Source organism: Xiphias gladius, chromosome 18 (assembly GCF_016859285.1).
Source record: "Xiphias gladius isolate SHS-SW01 ecotype Sanya breed wild chromosome 18, ASM1685928v1, whole genome shotgun sequence".
Classification (NCBI taxonomy): domain Eukaryota; kingdom Metazoa; phylum Chordata; class Actinopteri; order Istiophoriformes; family Xiphiidae; genus Xiphias; species Xiphias gladius.
In genome coordinates, this window is record NC_053417.1 from 28,415,430 (window position 1) to 28,431,527 (window position 16,098).

Consider the following 16,098-nt stretch of genomic DNA (forward strand, 5'->3'; position numbering starts at 1 on the left):
TAAACCTACTCAAGTTGTGTTTGTGTTGTTTTCAACAGCGATTTTTAACAGTTTATCTGCGGCACATATCCTGTTGCCATGAGTTTGCTATTTTAGGAAATCGTCCTGCGGGTCTTATCAGTGGGTAGGGACCAAGACCTCTTAGGTGAGCCACCGGAGTCAGGCGAAGGCCTGCCCCTGCCCTGCCCCTGTCCTGCCTCTGACCCCGGCGTCTTCTCCCGACCCCGACCGTCTCGCCACTCACCTCGCCACCCTCCGGCTAACCAACCGAGCCGCTCGGAGGTTGGGGGACTCGTGAGGAGACCTTTGGGGTTCATTTGGTGAGTGCAGTAAGTGCTGGAGTCAGGCTTTGCTCCCACTGACTACAGCTAGAGTCTTTGTGCCGACCTCATGTGAAACAAGGCTGAACGGGTCCCAGAGCTCTGCCTGTATTAAACACACCGAGATTCAACTGGTCTTAATCGTATCATCTGGCTCTCGGTGAGGGGTCGTGGCGTTCCCGTTAATTGTGCTGAACTCCAGCCCTGGACAGCGAGCAGCTTGCAGCACCCACGGAGTGATCGATCCTGCTGCACCGGGGAGGATCTTTGGAGCCGTCTGCGGTCACACAGCTCCCAGCGGCGGCGGCGGCGGCGGCGGGTCCCGGTGGCAGAGGCCCGCGTGTGATGGGGATTATTGTGGTTTCGCGGCAGAGGACCCAGGACCACCTCCAACCGGAGGTGAATCATCATCACACCTTAAATGAGGCAGCCTCCTGTTTCTGCATGACGTCAGCTCGGCGTGTTTAACGGCGGTGATGGACGCTCAGACCGTGAGTGTGTGTGTGTGTGTTTTTTCAGCTCTGGATGGATGAATGTCCGCGGACGGCGGCCGAAAGGATCAAGTTGAGCGCGGATGAATTCTTAATGTGCCAGCTTTATCAAAACCCGCTCCGTTTTCCGCACGACGCCGACCCCGCGCTCGGGCGCGCTCGCGTCGTTAATTAGCGCTGGCGGTTAATTGGTTTTCCTGTCACATAGCGCCGAAGCAGCGCGGACGGGATGAGACCTAAAACCCGGAGACCTCCTCATGGCGTCCCTCGTCTGCGAGGCTGAGGCAGCTTGGCATCAGTGAGCATTAATAGTATATCGATCTTCTATTGGCTCTGACTTCCACCGCGCGGCATCTGCAGGCCCGATGCGGCCGCTGTCGTTTTCGGCTTTTGAGCCTCGTGTTACGTCCTCGCGGGAGCTGTGTGTGTCCGCTACCGTAGTCTGCGATCTGGGCCGACCCAGCCCGTCGGACCGGTTGTGGCCGTATTTCACGAGCTGTGGCACGCGGGAGTTTTCCCCTCATTTGTGACCACGGTTCACTGCAGCCTCCGTGGCTCGCAGTCAGCCGAAGTGCCCGTGATCCTCGAGGCTCTGATCGGGTTTTACGGTCTCTTTTCAACCCAAACCATCACTTTACTGTTCCTACCGTATAGAGTCAATTTCATGGCTGTTGTCTTTATGCGCCGCCTCTGTACATCTACTGTGTAATTACCTAGATGATATAATTCAGTGCGCCCTAAAAGCATTGGTCGTCAGAGACTTGGATACCGTCCGTGCAGGAGTTTGGTGCAACCTCCCTACGGCATCTGTAGCATGGACGGGCTACGACGTGAGACGCTTTATTTGTCGTTGCAGGTTAAAAAGCGTTCACGTTGCTGAACGAGCCCGCTGCTGGGCACGGGCCCAGGGGCCCGAGGGGTCAGAGGGCCCCCCCCCCTGGGCCGGAGCCCTTGTTTGAATCAAATGACCGTAAAGAGGCGTGAAACAAGCACAAAGAGACACAATTACCAAGAAGAAGTGTCCTTTTTTCGGGGGGGGGGGGCAGTAGTATCAGTTCAGTGCTCAGCAGAGTTGAGGTATAGGACTCGATGTGGAGGGGAAAACGTTTGATTGGTGCATTGCTGTCTCTATTTTACCTCTTAACATTCATTGCTTTTTCACGAACGCCTATTAACCGCAGTTTGCGCAGGTTTTAAGGCGTCTTCATGTGTCTGGTGGTGGGTCCAGGGCGACGTTCAGCCTCCTGGACACGGATCGCATGTATTAGTTCTTCCTGTACCTCTACAGTATGGTAACGTGTTGTTTTAGGGTTGGATAACCACCGGCACAGGAGTTTAATGGTATCTCTCGAGCGTGGCTTCATTACTATAGGACGACATACAGCCTGTGTGGACATCCTGCGTGTTTACAGGCCGTAGCTCCAGTTGAATCTCTACAATATCCCTTTATCATTCTGTAGGGTTTTCATCTACATCTAACAACCGACTGACGCGGTTTGCCGTGTTTGAAGTGTCCAGGGCCTCAGAGCTCCTGTGGTATAGATCTTTAGTGTGATGAGGATTATTTACACCATCGAGAGTCAGTCCTTGAAGTGGGAACTTTCCCGATCGGCTACATGAGTTGCACACACCGGTCTGTGTAATTCCCCTGTTCCTGATGAAGAGCCAATTTAGGCTTGAAAAGTTGGGTTTGCTCATTGTAATAAGGAAACATTTTGAAAGCGTGTTGATAACTTGTTAACACTTAATACTTAACTTAATACTTAAAGCAGTTGTAATACATTTTATTTATAGAGTGCTTTTCAGGAGGCGCTTTAGTTGACAAGTCACAAAAATATCCTACGAACCTCACGAAAGGCTCATTAAATTCTAACATTAAAACAGCTCCGAAAAGATGAGTTGTGTTGGAGTGATTCCCGAACATGGCGGGATTAATGCACCACAGATGTGTTTGGTAGAAAATGAAACGCGATCACGGATGGCATACGGCCTCTTGGAGTTGAGCCCATTGGCAGGGCTTCCATCAGGACATACAACATATCACACGACTGTAAAATTTATAGATGTAGATAAGGCAGGTGCTCAGGATTAGTGGCGTAAGTCTCCCTCTTTGGACGTGTGTTGACGGTGATATTTTGGTGGTGTTTATGGGATTAATGTCATGGTTAATGGTAAGAAAATACTGGAAAATGCCCATCACATATCGCCGAAGCCCGGGGTGACATCTTTGTTCTCACCAACGGTCCACAACCCACAGATGTTCAGAGTGTTATCACATAAGAGAAGGAAAAGCTGGAGACAGAGTGTTTTTGGCATTCCGCTTGTAAAATGACTTGTATGATGAAATGATCACCATGGTTAAAGGAAATATTGTGATTTAATTAGTATTTATACAGTACAGCATCCCAGACACAAGTTTGCGTATTGCATGATATGTGAATAATATTATAGTCTGTTGGTATAAGATCAAGGCTTTAATCCTTTCAGTCATTTTTCAAGCAAAAATACCAAACATTTGCTGGTTCCGCCTGCTCAGATGTGAGACTTTCCTGCTTTTCTTTGTCACATATTACAGAGAATTCATCATTATAATTATTTATATTTTGCGCCGGTGGTAAAACAAAAACATGAGACATTTGAAGGCATCACTTTAGGCTGAAAGCGGTTATAATCAATATTTTTGTAACAACAGTGTATTGAATGACAATGTGAAAACTCCCCTTGGCTTCACTGAGCTTTGCAGTGATTCTCGGCTCATTGTTTTTGTGTCCGAACCCACAACTTCCCTGTTCGGGTTCACTCTCACCGCTCTCACATCGTCGTTTTCTGCCCCTGCAGGCAGATGTTTTCAGAGGAACAGATGTGAAAAAGCCACTGTCCACTACCTGCTCAGCAGCAAACAGCTGTTTTCAGACACAGCCGGAGACCAGCTGGTGGATACGGTGGAGCATTTAGCCGCTGTAGAGCCAGATATTAACCTCAAGAGCTGGTGGAGACCAAAACCAGAGCCAAACTTGGACTTGGGTTAATGAGGTGGACACAAACACCACTCCAAATGAATTGCTCTGTCAGTACTGGATGTATAAATAGTTGGACTGTTTGCTAACAAGTTCACCGCATCAAATTAAAAGGTGATGATAGGTCATTGTTGCGTTCACAGCTTTTTTTACTGCTGAAGACAAGTGGCCAAAGAATCAGTTGTTGCAGGTTTAAGGAAATTGTGAAAGACGTTTCCAGAATTTTTCTGGCTCAAACATTCAACTAGTTGGTCAAGAAAACAATTGACAGATCAGTCAGGAACGAACATGATATTTGTTGCAGTCTCAAAAATTGTACCGCAGCGGGGGCCCCCCTCGCTGACAGGCTCATCTGGTCATGTGTAAAATGTCATGATCATAGCCCTGGATGGGGTGTACGGAGTTTGGTGTAATACAGCATGGTTTCATTCCTATGGGCTGACACAGACTTACCGTAACTTAGGTTGGAATTTCCGTAGTATTATACGATATTACTACAGTATTTTTACGTGTTTTTCCTCTTTCTGTAGTGGTTCTAATCTACTGCATTATTTGTTTAATATTCCTGGATTGAAGCCTTTCTGGATAGTCCGTTGCTTTAGTGCTGCAAGTCCTTATGTTTTTGTAACATTACTCAGTGTGGAGCGACATTCAAACACAGCCTCGTGACTTATGGCAGTTCTAGAGGAATCTGTGTAATATCCATACATTTTTCAGAAGCTACAGACCTCTGTGCAGCCTCTGACATCTTCTGTAATATCTTTGTGATGTTCCTGGTTGTGCGGTAAACCGGCGCTCGCCGGCGATGTGATTTCTGCGTTTGCGGCTGCGTGACAGTGCGCGTTTTTTCTCTCCGCTACGGACCCACACACTTTTCCTCTCTCCTCTCTCCCTCTTCCCTCTGCTCTCCTCTGTTTCCACCTCCTCCATCCCTTCGTCCATCCGTCCTTCCAGGCAGCCGGTCTGGTCTCGACACCTCCTCCCTCCTTCCACCTCCTCCGCCTCCTCTCTCTACGGCAGAAGAGCGGTGAAGAAAAAAACTAATATTTCACCAGTGATAATAACCAAAGCACCGTCCGTTCACACGCACATACAGAGAGACGGGGGGGATCAGCAGCGCTGCAGCAGCGGATCGCTCGGCTGTCAGACGCAGAGGAATGATAATTAGAAAGAGATTGACTCGGCAACAAGAAGAAAAAGAGGAAGGAGGAGGAAGAGGAGGAGAGGAGCTGGGCCTGCAGCAGCAGCAGCAGCAGCAGTGAGGCAAGCAGAGGAATACATGAAGAAAGAGAGAGGGAGAAAGAAGGAGGGGTGAATTGATCATAATCTGATCAACAAGAAGAAGAGGAGGAAAAACCGCGGAGCAGCAGCAGTTGTGTGTGGTTTTTTTTTTTTGGTTTTTTTTGTCGGAGGGAGATGATGGTGACAGCAGCAGTGGAGGAGGAGAGAGAGGGGTAAGCTGGGATCAATAATCCTCCCCCCTCTTCCTCCTCCTCCATCTTCATCCCTCCATCACCTCTGCAGGAGCCGCTGAGACCTGTGAGCCTCTGCCTGGTTTTTATTCTCTTCATTTTTTCTGGGTGCTGCATTGTGTCTGTGTGTGCGCGTGCGTGAGCGGGTGCGCAGTCGCACGCGTGTCATGTACGTCTTACTGTCGCCTATCTAGGCCATAGGGATTATTATGTGAGTGGGTCTGTTCCTATACGTATGTGCATGTGTAGCCTGTGTGTGTGATGCATGCATGTCTGTGATGCATGTGTGTGTGTGTGTGTGTGTGTGTGTGTGTGAGAAATGTGTGTGGGCTGTATGAACTACTCTGTGTGCACGCGTGTGTGTGTGTGTGTTTGTGTGTGTGTGTGTGTGTGTGTGGCAGATGACATGACTGTAAAATTGGCCAATTAGAATAGTCTACAGTTAAATTAGACCAAAATTATATAAAAGACCACGAGACAAAAAAAAACTGTTCAACGTGCCTACACAGGGATGGATCCAGTGGTTTTATAAAGTAGGTATTGTGCAAAGAGTGAAGATGTCTTACGGAGCTCAGTCTCAAATTTAAAACTCAGAAAATTTAAATATGTTCTACAGTATATGGCGGATTTCTATGAAAGCATCTTCCCATGGAATGAGCAGATATTAGAGGATCAAAGCACAAAAAGAAGAAAAAAACATGTCCTACGTGTTTCTTGTGGTTTCATTGAAATAGTTTTGGTTTTTATCATAAAAGTTATTTATTGATGAAAACTGTCGTTTGACCCAAAGAAAATAAAAATAAAAAGGAAAAAATAACAACTAAAATAGCAACAACTGATTGTTTTTGCCTCATGGGGGCAGAGAAAACGAGTAGTGATCATAACACTGACATATCATCACCTTTTAATTTGATGGGGTGAACTTGTTAGCAAACACACACATCCAGTGGTGACAGAGCGGTGGTGTTTGTGTCCAGCTGATGACCCTGAAGTTTCGGTCCTCCCTCTCTCTTAGCTCTGGTTTTGGTCTCCACCAGCTCCTTAGGGAAACATCTGGCTCTTTGGCTGCTAAATGCTCCACTGTGTTCGCCAGCTGGTCCCCGACTGGGTCTGAAAACAGCTGCCTGGTGCGGCTGAAAATGGCGCTGTGAGAGCGGTGAGGGTGAAACAAAACAATCCACGTTGTGGTGCGGACAGACAAACAACGAGCTGGGACTTGCCGTAGAGAGTCAAAAGCGTAACTATGCTGATAACTAAAAATCCAGTTTTGGATCCAGTTTTTTGCAAAAGTCGTGTTGCTCGCTGTATATTTATTTAGATAATTACAGTAGTTCTTTTTGAAAAACTATCCGATAGCATTGTTTATTCAGTTTGTCTTTTAGTGGCCTTTAACGAAAACCATTTCCCATAAGCCCTTCCCCCGTTCGTAGGCTAAACGTCACGGCTCGACAGAGGAGGAGAGTCCACGAGCGTGTCGAGGGGTCATGGTTAGTTCAGACCTGTCTGTAATAACAACAGGACGGAGACAACTGAACATATTAGAAGTTGTTAGACAGCAGAGATTATAACTAGAACGCTGTAAAAATGTCTTTAGAAGAAAGCGTTGGTGATTTTATGGATGTGGACGAAACCAAGTCACAGTGATGCAAGTACCTGCAATGCCACGCTTGTAGTCTTTTTTTAATGGGAGCTGTAGTTGTTTCTGTGCTCTGAAAATAATCGTCTAACTTTGTTAAAATCATGAATGATTCTCTGTAGGTTCATCGCTACGAGTGATCCCTTTCCACATTGTCACGCTGTCATTTGATACATTTTTATTATAACAATACAGATTATAATAACTTTGATTTCATGTCCACTAATTAACTTGTTCAGAGCTTTCAACAACATTTCACATTTTTCTTTAGTAGACGTAGTTTGTTCAGTCGTGGAGTTTTCTCAGTTGTCATGGAGATGGCTCAGTCGTCCATCCCCTGGTAAAGACGGATCCCATCGGTTGAATAAGACCACGAGATGTGTCTGAAAGCTCCGGAAAAAGTCAGTAAGGGGACCATATATGTTGAGATTTTGTTTTTGTCTTTGTCAAAGTTTTGACCAAGCACTGAAATTTAACAGGCAGCCATTTGATAATTGAGGTATCTTTTTAAGTAACTTTTTAAAGGCCCAGAAAATTGGTTGGTTTCAGCTTATCAAAGGTGCGGATTTTCCAGTGGTGTGATAGTAAATTTATTATCTTTGACTCCTGGACCGGCGGTCAGACAAAATTAGGAAATTAATATTTCAGTCTGGCTTTTGGGAAATTATGACGGGCATTTTTTCACCGTTTTCAGACATTTTATCGACCAAACAATTAAAGGTGTCCTGTGGAGTTTCTGACCACAAGTAGGACTTTTATGAAATGACTGTTCTGTTTGTTTGTCGTGAGGAGCGTTTGTTTTTCTATCACTTGTAAGTGAGTTTATGGAGGTTTAGTATTCGCAATGGATATTTAAGTTATGGAGATAACGATGTCCTCGGGGAGTGAATCCAAAAATACATACAAATTTTAAGGCAAATTTTGAGGCAAACTGCCGGTGACATCTCTCCCTCCACTAAATTTAAAAACCTTTTAATGGGTGGAGTTTCATCCGTGGGACCTGAAGGGCTGTTTAAAACCAGTAACAGTTTCTTCATTCCCCCTGATTCTCCACTGTCACTGGTTCAGAGCCTGACTTGTTTGAGCAGTGAGCTAGAGAAAACAGAGTTCGTGTCAAGTTACTCTTTTGCGCAAATTAGAATTCAAAACTATGGATTCAAATAATTTGTTCCATCATTTGTTATGATAGTATTAAAATGATTTCAGGAAAATGTAGTATGTTGAGACCAGAAAATAAGTTTCTCATGACACAAATTAAAAAAAAATATATATATTTTTAATCAGCTTTACCTGTGTCTTTCTGTAACATACGTTATAGACTGTTAACGTCACCCATTTGCTTCGGACGGGATCTGATGACTGATTCCTGGCCGGTGAAGTGTCCGCGCGCAGAAAAACTTTAACCAAATGCTTTCTGCCTGGCTTCATATAGAGTTATGTTTGGAACAGACAATTCAGGCACAAACCAATGATCTGCAGAGAGCCTGCACATGAGAGAGAGAGAGAGACCCTGACAGACAAAGGGAGAGAGAGAGAGAGAGAGAGAGGCAGAGAGGGATGGTGGTCAGTTAGTGAGTCATGAATAATTGAATGTGCTTAATGGGAAGAGATATAAAAGCTAAAACTGTTTGGCCACTTTGCAATAGAAACCAAAGAGCTAGCCATTTCCTGTGTGTGTGTGACTGTGTGTGCGTGAGTGTGAGTGTGAGTGTGAGTGTGAGTGTGAGTGTGAGTGTGAGTGTGTGTGTGTGTGTGTGTGTGTGTGTGTGTGTGTGTGTGTGTGTGTGTGTGCGCGTGCGTGCGCATTGACTGATAGTGCAGTATCTACAGTTGAGGCTTTTTCTAAAGCAGTGCACATTAGTGACTAAGTGGGAAGAGGCAATAATTACACTATAACTATATTATTTTTGACAGTGTGAGGGACTTCATAACCCAGAAATCCTTTTAGGTGATGTCACTAAACGTCTTCCTCTTAGTGTGCGGTAAAAAAAATATCACGGTGAGTCCAGCTTGGATGGACAGTCTGTACTTTTAAAATCGTTTCTTTCAGTGTTTACTTACAGGACCAAACGTCCTGGATCTCCTGCACAGCGAATGTTCCGGTCCTGAGCAGGGATTTGAATTTAACCTGTAACTCCACAAAATTATATAGTCACCAAATTATAGGGTAAGTCTCGACCTTGGAGGTAAAGCTAGGTATCTAATGTGTGTAGTAAGCTAGTTAGCCAGGGATGCGACTGTTTGCAGCTTATGTTTAAGCGCGTTAAAGCACTGTTTAATCCATTCTTTACACTGGTGTTTTTGCAAACTCTTTAGACACCGAATGTTGTTCTTACTACACACCGCTTCAACATGTGTAGATATCCAAGCTTGGCAGATCTGTTGTGCCTACTGACAGCTGCTAAGTTGTGAGCTGACAATTGCTATTCGAGGGAGAGATCAAGGGAGTGGTGAATTTAGAAATTCAGAAAAATCCAATTTTAGCCTTGAAAGGACTTAACTTGGGACTTTATACAGGACCTTTTCGTGATACGGTCCCCGTAATGTTTAATGTTGTGTGGCATCAGACGGGACTCTGGATGCGAACCTGGTCTCTGGTGTGACAGTTGTGCACTTTGTGCGCCCACGATCCAGCCCAACCACCTCTTTCTGACTCCACTGCCGCTGATACGTGTAGCGCTTCATTCGTTCAGAACAAACATTGCCTCTGAACATTAACCAGCCAGAGATTATGGTTCCTAAAAAACATATTTGCTGTTGCAGTTTAGGCGTATTGAAAGATAATTTCTACGAGACAGAGTTGGGACTTGAAACCACCTGTACAGCTGCGTCCATCTCATCCATACTTGCTTTGATTTTTCTGTTGCTATTTTTCATGAATTTCTGTAGGAAGATAATGTCCACATTTGTAATTTGACCCACTAAGCTTTGATTGGTCTCCAACTGGCTGACACGGACCACCGGACCTATTTGAATTACTAAACAAATGTGACATTTGAGCAGTGATTCAGAGTACTGGACCCGGGCTACGGTGCCACGTGAGCTGTCGAGGATTCGCTGACTTTGCCGTTTACAATAGTTATCGGCTTTAGATGTTGCAGTTGAATTAGTAATGCCCACGATACTGCACAGGTTTGAATTGGTAGAGATAGGCAGAAGAAGTAAAGCTATGTGACAAAAAGAGAGCAAATGGAAAGAAAGAAAGTAGGATAGATAGAAAGAGGTGGACGAAGACAGACGAGGGATAGTGATAGAGTGTGGGAGGAGAGGCTGATGGTGTGTGATGATTTTTCTTGTTTCTGGCTTAGACAGAGCATGTCATTGGTATTTACGGGCTGAGAGACCCCACACTCCTAGCAACCACAGTGAAAGAGAGAGAGAAATGAGAGGGATGGAGATGAGAAAGTAACAGCAACATGAAAAGAGAAAAGTACATGGAGGAAGACAACAGAGCATGGAAGGAGGGCAAGAGAGAAAAGTAAGATCAGGAAGAGAGCAGAGAGGATGAAGATAAAGAGGCAAAAATTAAAAGACACAGGAGGTAAACATGAAAGAGAAGAGAGAAACAGGTGAGAAAATCAAATTAAAAAGAAAGTGAAATGGAAGTAAATGAACTAAAAGAGAGGGGCAAAGGCAAACGAAAGCAGGCAAAGAAAGAGGTGTTTCTCCCACAAACAACATCGTGAAACTATTGCAAATCGATATTTCCCGTTGACTCTGCCTGTCCTCCTTTACAAACTACTGTCTTCTCATCTCCCCTTCCTGTCTCTTCTTTTTCATGTAATGGATGGATGACACGAAGATGGATCTGGAAGTGCCATCCAACGGGACGATAATGACGGTGAATCCCAAAGGCCTCACGGTATCCACGGAGAAGACAAGCATCTGACATGAGATTTAACCTTGGCTTATCACTTCCCCTGAGAGACCGACTGCGGGAAGACCGGCTGAGTCCTGCAGGTGAACCCATGGACCAGGAAGAGGTCAACCTCTCGTCTTCCATGTTTGTAAGAAGATGATCTTCGACGGACGTTACATTTTCAGTTTGTGGAGCTTTGCGTTGTGTTGATATCTCGACGTTTGGTTCCAGACTGTTTTGATGATGGAGAGGGTCTGAGCTGAGCTCATTTTATTTCTTTCCCTACTCAGAAAAATTTCCAGACTGTTTGATTTGCAGGACTACCACAGGGTTACTGAACCTGGGATTTTAAATGAGGCACTGTAGGGAAGCGGGCGATTAGTCAACGTGTTTTGGAGTTCATACATGGTGGTGCAGACTGCATTCCTGCTGCAGCACTTGGAAAAACACTTGCATTTGTTGCTGGGAGAAAAAATATCACTTGAACCACACATGCTGGACAGTTTGTAGTCGCTCAACAATAATAATGTGCTATATCTCTGATACAGAGAGACAAATAAAGTCTCTATCAGCTATGGTTTGCACACTGGCTTCTTGGAAACCAAAGTTCTGATCTTCTGCATGGAGTGCAGAGAGTGGATACCACAGACTCACTGACAAACACAAAGACAAACAGACTATTCTGACTGTCGGGGGAGTAGAAGACAATTTCTATCCCCTAGAAATTTGTTTATAACCGTCATGGGTGTGAACCCCAGCAGGAACACCTGACTGAACCAGGGAATGGTCAACGACGCGATAAACCTCTCCGATTGGAGCCCACAAGGACGAGGTCCATCCTGATCTTCAGATCAGTACTCTACGAAGAAAAAGTCCTCTCCCCCCCACTTACCTCTGGTGGGGGGGGGGGTTGAAGGGTAGTTTAGTTTTTAGGGTGTAGGGCTTAGGGCCATAGGCTGTAGTTTTTTAGTTATTTAGACATTAGGTTTTAGGTTGTAGAGTAGACTGGAGTACATAGTAAGGCAGCTCTGCTCTGGGTCTAGTTAGTAGTTTTAGATAGTAGTAATTAGGTGCAAGGTCTTCTCTGTTGTGTTGAGGCTTCCTCTCAGTTTTTAGTCAGTTGTGCTAGTGGTTCTTTTTTATCCCGTTGGCTAATTTGCCTGTGTCACCACTCTACTAGCGTCTCTGGTATCTAACACTCAGCGAGTTTGCCTTTGGCTCTGCACCAGCTGTAGCTGTGACTCAGGCAGCATTTCGTCTAGTGCAGAAGTTTAGCGTTTAGCCTTAGTGCTAGCTGCATCTAACCAGCTGTGACATCCAACAGCATTTAGGCTCTTAAGTTTAAAATAAAGCATTAATTGACCTTGGTCTCTAGCCATTTCCTCAGCTGTTATTTAGCCCAAAGTTTGCATTAACCTGTGTGCTAACTCTCAGTCCAGCTAATCATGGATGCTAATCAAGGCCCAGGCCAGGGCAGCCCAGAAAGCCCTAACCGGGCTGTGGAATACCTTCTTGAACTCAACAACATCATCGAGAGCCAGCAGAAGCTTCTAGAAACCCAGCGGCGCCGAATCGAGGAGCTGGAGGTCCAACTGGACCGGCTCAGCCAGGAAAATAAGGACCTGCGTTTGGACCGACAACCTGTCGCTCCTCCTGCACCTGCTCCTCCTGAGCCTCCTCTACCTCCTCCTCCTCCGCCGCCCCCGCCGACTCAGACCACATCGACATCCATTTCTACCAAGAACCACCACCACCACCACAACAGCCAACACCAAACTCCTCCCCAGCCTCTTTCCTCCATCCCGCTCCACCACAGCCACCACCATCAGCATCATCAGCAGCACTACCACTCCTCCGCCCACCACTCCTACAACAGCACCAACAGCACCGGTACGACTGCTATCTCGGTTCCTGCTCCAGCTTCAGCCCCAACCTCCATCTCGATCCCGACCCAAATCCCAGCCTCGATCTCCTCCCCAGCCCCGGCTCCACCTCCCCCTCCTCCAATCCCACCCAGGGAGCAGATGCGGGCCCACAGCCGGTTGACCCGTGCAGCCTCCACCAGCACCGGCACCAACACCAACTTCGTGGAGAAAGAGAGGGAGAGGCTTGAGCGCCTGCACAGAGCCAACGCCACCAACAACCACCACGCCCACACCCTTCACCATCAAAAATCGTAAGTTAGAGTTTAAGGCATAATTACTAAAACCAAAGCCAAAGGTAGCATGAGAGGATCTCAGAAGTGGGTTGACATGAACAAAGCCGACATTCTAAATGCTCGCCAGCAACCTTCGCTGGAAACAACTAGAATTTTGAGTTTCTACTTCAGAATCTCTGGTAAAATAGTGAAATTGGCTTGAAAACCTTGCGTTAAAGTTAGATTTATTTTATTTTATGAGAAAAACGAGAGAGGATGCCATATTGAATACAACTCCATCATACTGAGGAGTTATCAAAGAGCTATTCATATCCCTCAGATGCACTCTGTTTCAAAGCAATGAAATTGCTCTGTTGGAACATTCAAATGCCTCTATAGAGATTCAGTTTTGTCTTCTCTTATATGTAGCATATACCTCTAAATCTTGATTGCAGCTATTATTGAACTGCTGTAGAACATTAGTGTTAATATGGCTTCCTTTCACTAAACTTCCAAACTCAGATTTGGCTGCCAGCCTGTCATCCCACTGTCTGCTTTGCCAAAACTTGTGTTAATCTTTGACTTTGATTGCCACTAACTCTGCAACTTCTTTCATGCAGGTTTTTTGTAAGCCTAGAAATATGTGCCCATGTGTTAAATTTGACCAGGAAACATCTTTTTGCTTGATTCTTCCACTGGCTCAAAAATGAAAGCTACCGGTTTTTAAGGCAAAGCTGTTTTGTTGAACGTGGTTTATTGTAAAGCGTTTTGGACTCAAACAAACAGGAGAGGTGACGTTGTCGAAGTTTCACATCGAGGCGTTTCTTCCTCGCCTGATGCCTACTGTGCATTCTTTCTGTAATGATACAGGGTTTATAAATATTCATTCTTTTATCAGCTAATATGGCTACAGAGTGGAAAGTTGTAGTGGTAATTTACATATTGCAGGAGAGCAGGAGTGTGTGAGACTCCAGAGACAGACGAACTAAACGACTACAACATCTCTAGCACCGATAATTGGTGGAGCAAAGACTGAACAGTGTTACGTAATACATATTTCTGCTAAACAGTAGGATTGGTTGTTCTCTATGAGACTATGAAGAAAACATGCTTTATGTAAAAGTGAAGTTGTTTGCTGTACCAATCACCATGGTAACCACTTACCAGGTAGCTCAGTAGCTTCCTCTTTTGTTTTGTTTTTTTGCTCTTATTTTATTGTAATTTTCTTGCTCTGAATAAATTTCAGTCTGTTCACTGGCTGGAATTGGGTTTGTTGCCTGGCAACAATATCTCAGGAGCATCCTATCAGGAAGTTTTGAGAAGAACGGAGCTTCGCTGCCGCCTTTGGCATTCGTCTTTGTACAAAGGGCTGCGAGGTGCCATAGGCAACAGGATGCCAGGTTGCAGTTGTCCCATGCAGCTACCAGGCAGTTCCTTTGTAAGTGGTAACACTGATCTGTGGGAAGCACCGGTCATGGCGATCGCTGTTGCCATGCAACTGTGGAGAACCTGTTTGACGAGACACAGTCTCGCTAACAGTTATAATGGTTTTAACCTCGATTGATGCTCGGGGTGCTGCAACCTTTGCAAAGCTCACACCGCTGTTGGGAACATAGAGCGTCGCCTCTTTTCCAGACCGTGAGCAGAAGAAGAGAAGCTCCCGGTAGACCTGCGGAAGTGAGGGCTGGGGAAACGCAGTGATGACTCATGGGGACAGATTTAATAGTACTATTGCTTTGTCTTAGGAGCTCTCATGTGCAGCCAGAAAGTAAAAAAAAAAAAAGATGTGTGCACAGAGGTACATAAAGTGTGACCCAGACTTTCAGATTTGGGTGTGAAGCATCAGAGTTCAAGAAGAAAATCCTCTAATCTCTGAGTCGCGGGACGTTCAGGTACAGCTGATATCGTGAGAAAAAGCTGACCTGAAGTTTGCAAATGATGTAACAGGCGGAGAACAATGGTGGAGTCTTACAGCGGTGGAGATAAGGCTGATTGGTTATGAAATCACACAGTACAGTCGGCTGCTTGCTGCCTCTTCAAGTGACCGAGCGCGAGCCAGTGAATCCCACGCTGCACTGGGGCAGATTATGGCGTGGAGGCATGACAGCATGTTGCAGTGCTGCCTACACTGGTTTCTGAGTGATTTCGTACGGGGCATGATGCAGCAAAATGCAAAAACACCCTCGCACCGATTTATCTTGCAGCACCTTGCAGCACATCAGGGCGAAGCGGTGAAAAACGAGACGCACACACGAGGAAGCAGTAAATAGTGCAGGACATGAGAAAGCGGCACACGGACTTGCATGCAGCAACTTCAGTGTTATAAACTGTGAGTGCTGAGTCTCAAAACTAGGTCACATGGATATTTTCATAAATAGTTTAGCATCAGTTTTGATTTATGGAAGCCATATAGCAATGAAAAGCACAGTGAATTTCCTAACATGCTACAAGGGCTTAAGAAATCTAGATCACACATCAGTTACATATATTTATGTTTGACTTCCACTTGATTTATATCTTTATTGATTTCTCATTCTATCATTTTGAAATGAACCTGTAGGTATTAGCAGTGAAATTTAGCATTTGATAGTTTCCCCACAGCAAACGGAGAGTGGAGAGGGTTAGTGGTTTTGGACGTCAGGCTGCGTTTGACCAACTAGTCTTGGTGGGTAGCTAGTAGCCAGTTAGCTGAAAAATGAGTAACTGCACGGTTAAACTAAGATTTTACGTTATTCGGCGAAACCGCGGATACAACAACGGGCGAAGGCTTTGTGACGGGCAGCACACGAACACAGCACAATAAGTGTCGACTCCACACAGCGCAGCCTGAAGTAGACTCTTCAACTGAGGCATAGTAAACGGAATATAAACTGTAAAACGCTGTTATGATCCTTGAAAGCTGCCATAAAAGATTTGGGAGTAAGGACAAGAGAACAGTGAACTAACCATCCTGTGGCCTCGTGCTCAGCCTCATGCGAGGGGGTGGGGCTTTCTGAACCAGTGGACACACTGTGCTAAAAATACGAGCGACATATTTGCTTTTACCAACAGCTCAGTTAAGATCGAGCAGTTTTGCTCTGACCACAGTTTCAGGCTGTAGCAGACAGGCAGTGGTCACATCTGGAAAAAACGTGATTCCTACAGTTACTGACTTTTTGGTTTTCTG

At 45.5% G+C, this 16,098-nt stretch overlaps 1 protein-coding gene across 1 annotated transcript in view; it reads left to right on the forward strand.

Annotated features, from left to right (window-relative positions):
• Positions 1–11,820: 11,820 nt before the first annotated feature.
• The window catches only part of LOC120803864 (IQ motif and SEC7 domain-containing protein 2-like), a 147,041-nt gene continuing 142,763 nt past the window's right edge, over positions 11,821–16,098 (forward strand). Inside the window, exon 1 of the mRNA XM_040152844.1 lies at positions 11,821–12,971. Coding sequence (XP_040008778.1) covers positions 12,241–12,971 — 731 coding nt within the window. The 5' untranslated portion in view covers positions 11,821–12,240. The remainder of the gene's footprint in view (positions 12,972–16,098) is intronic.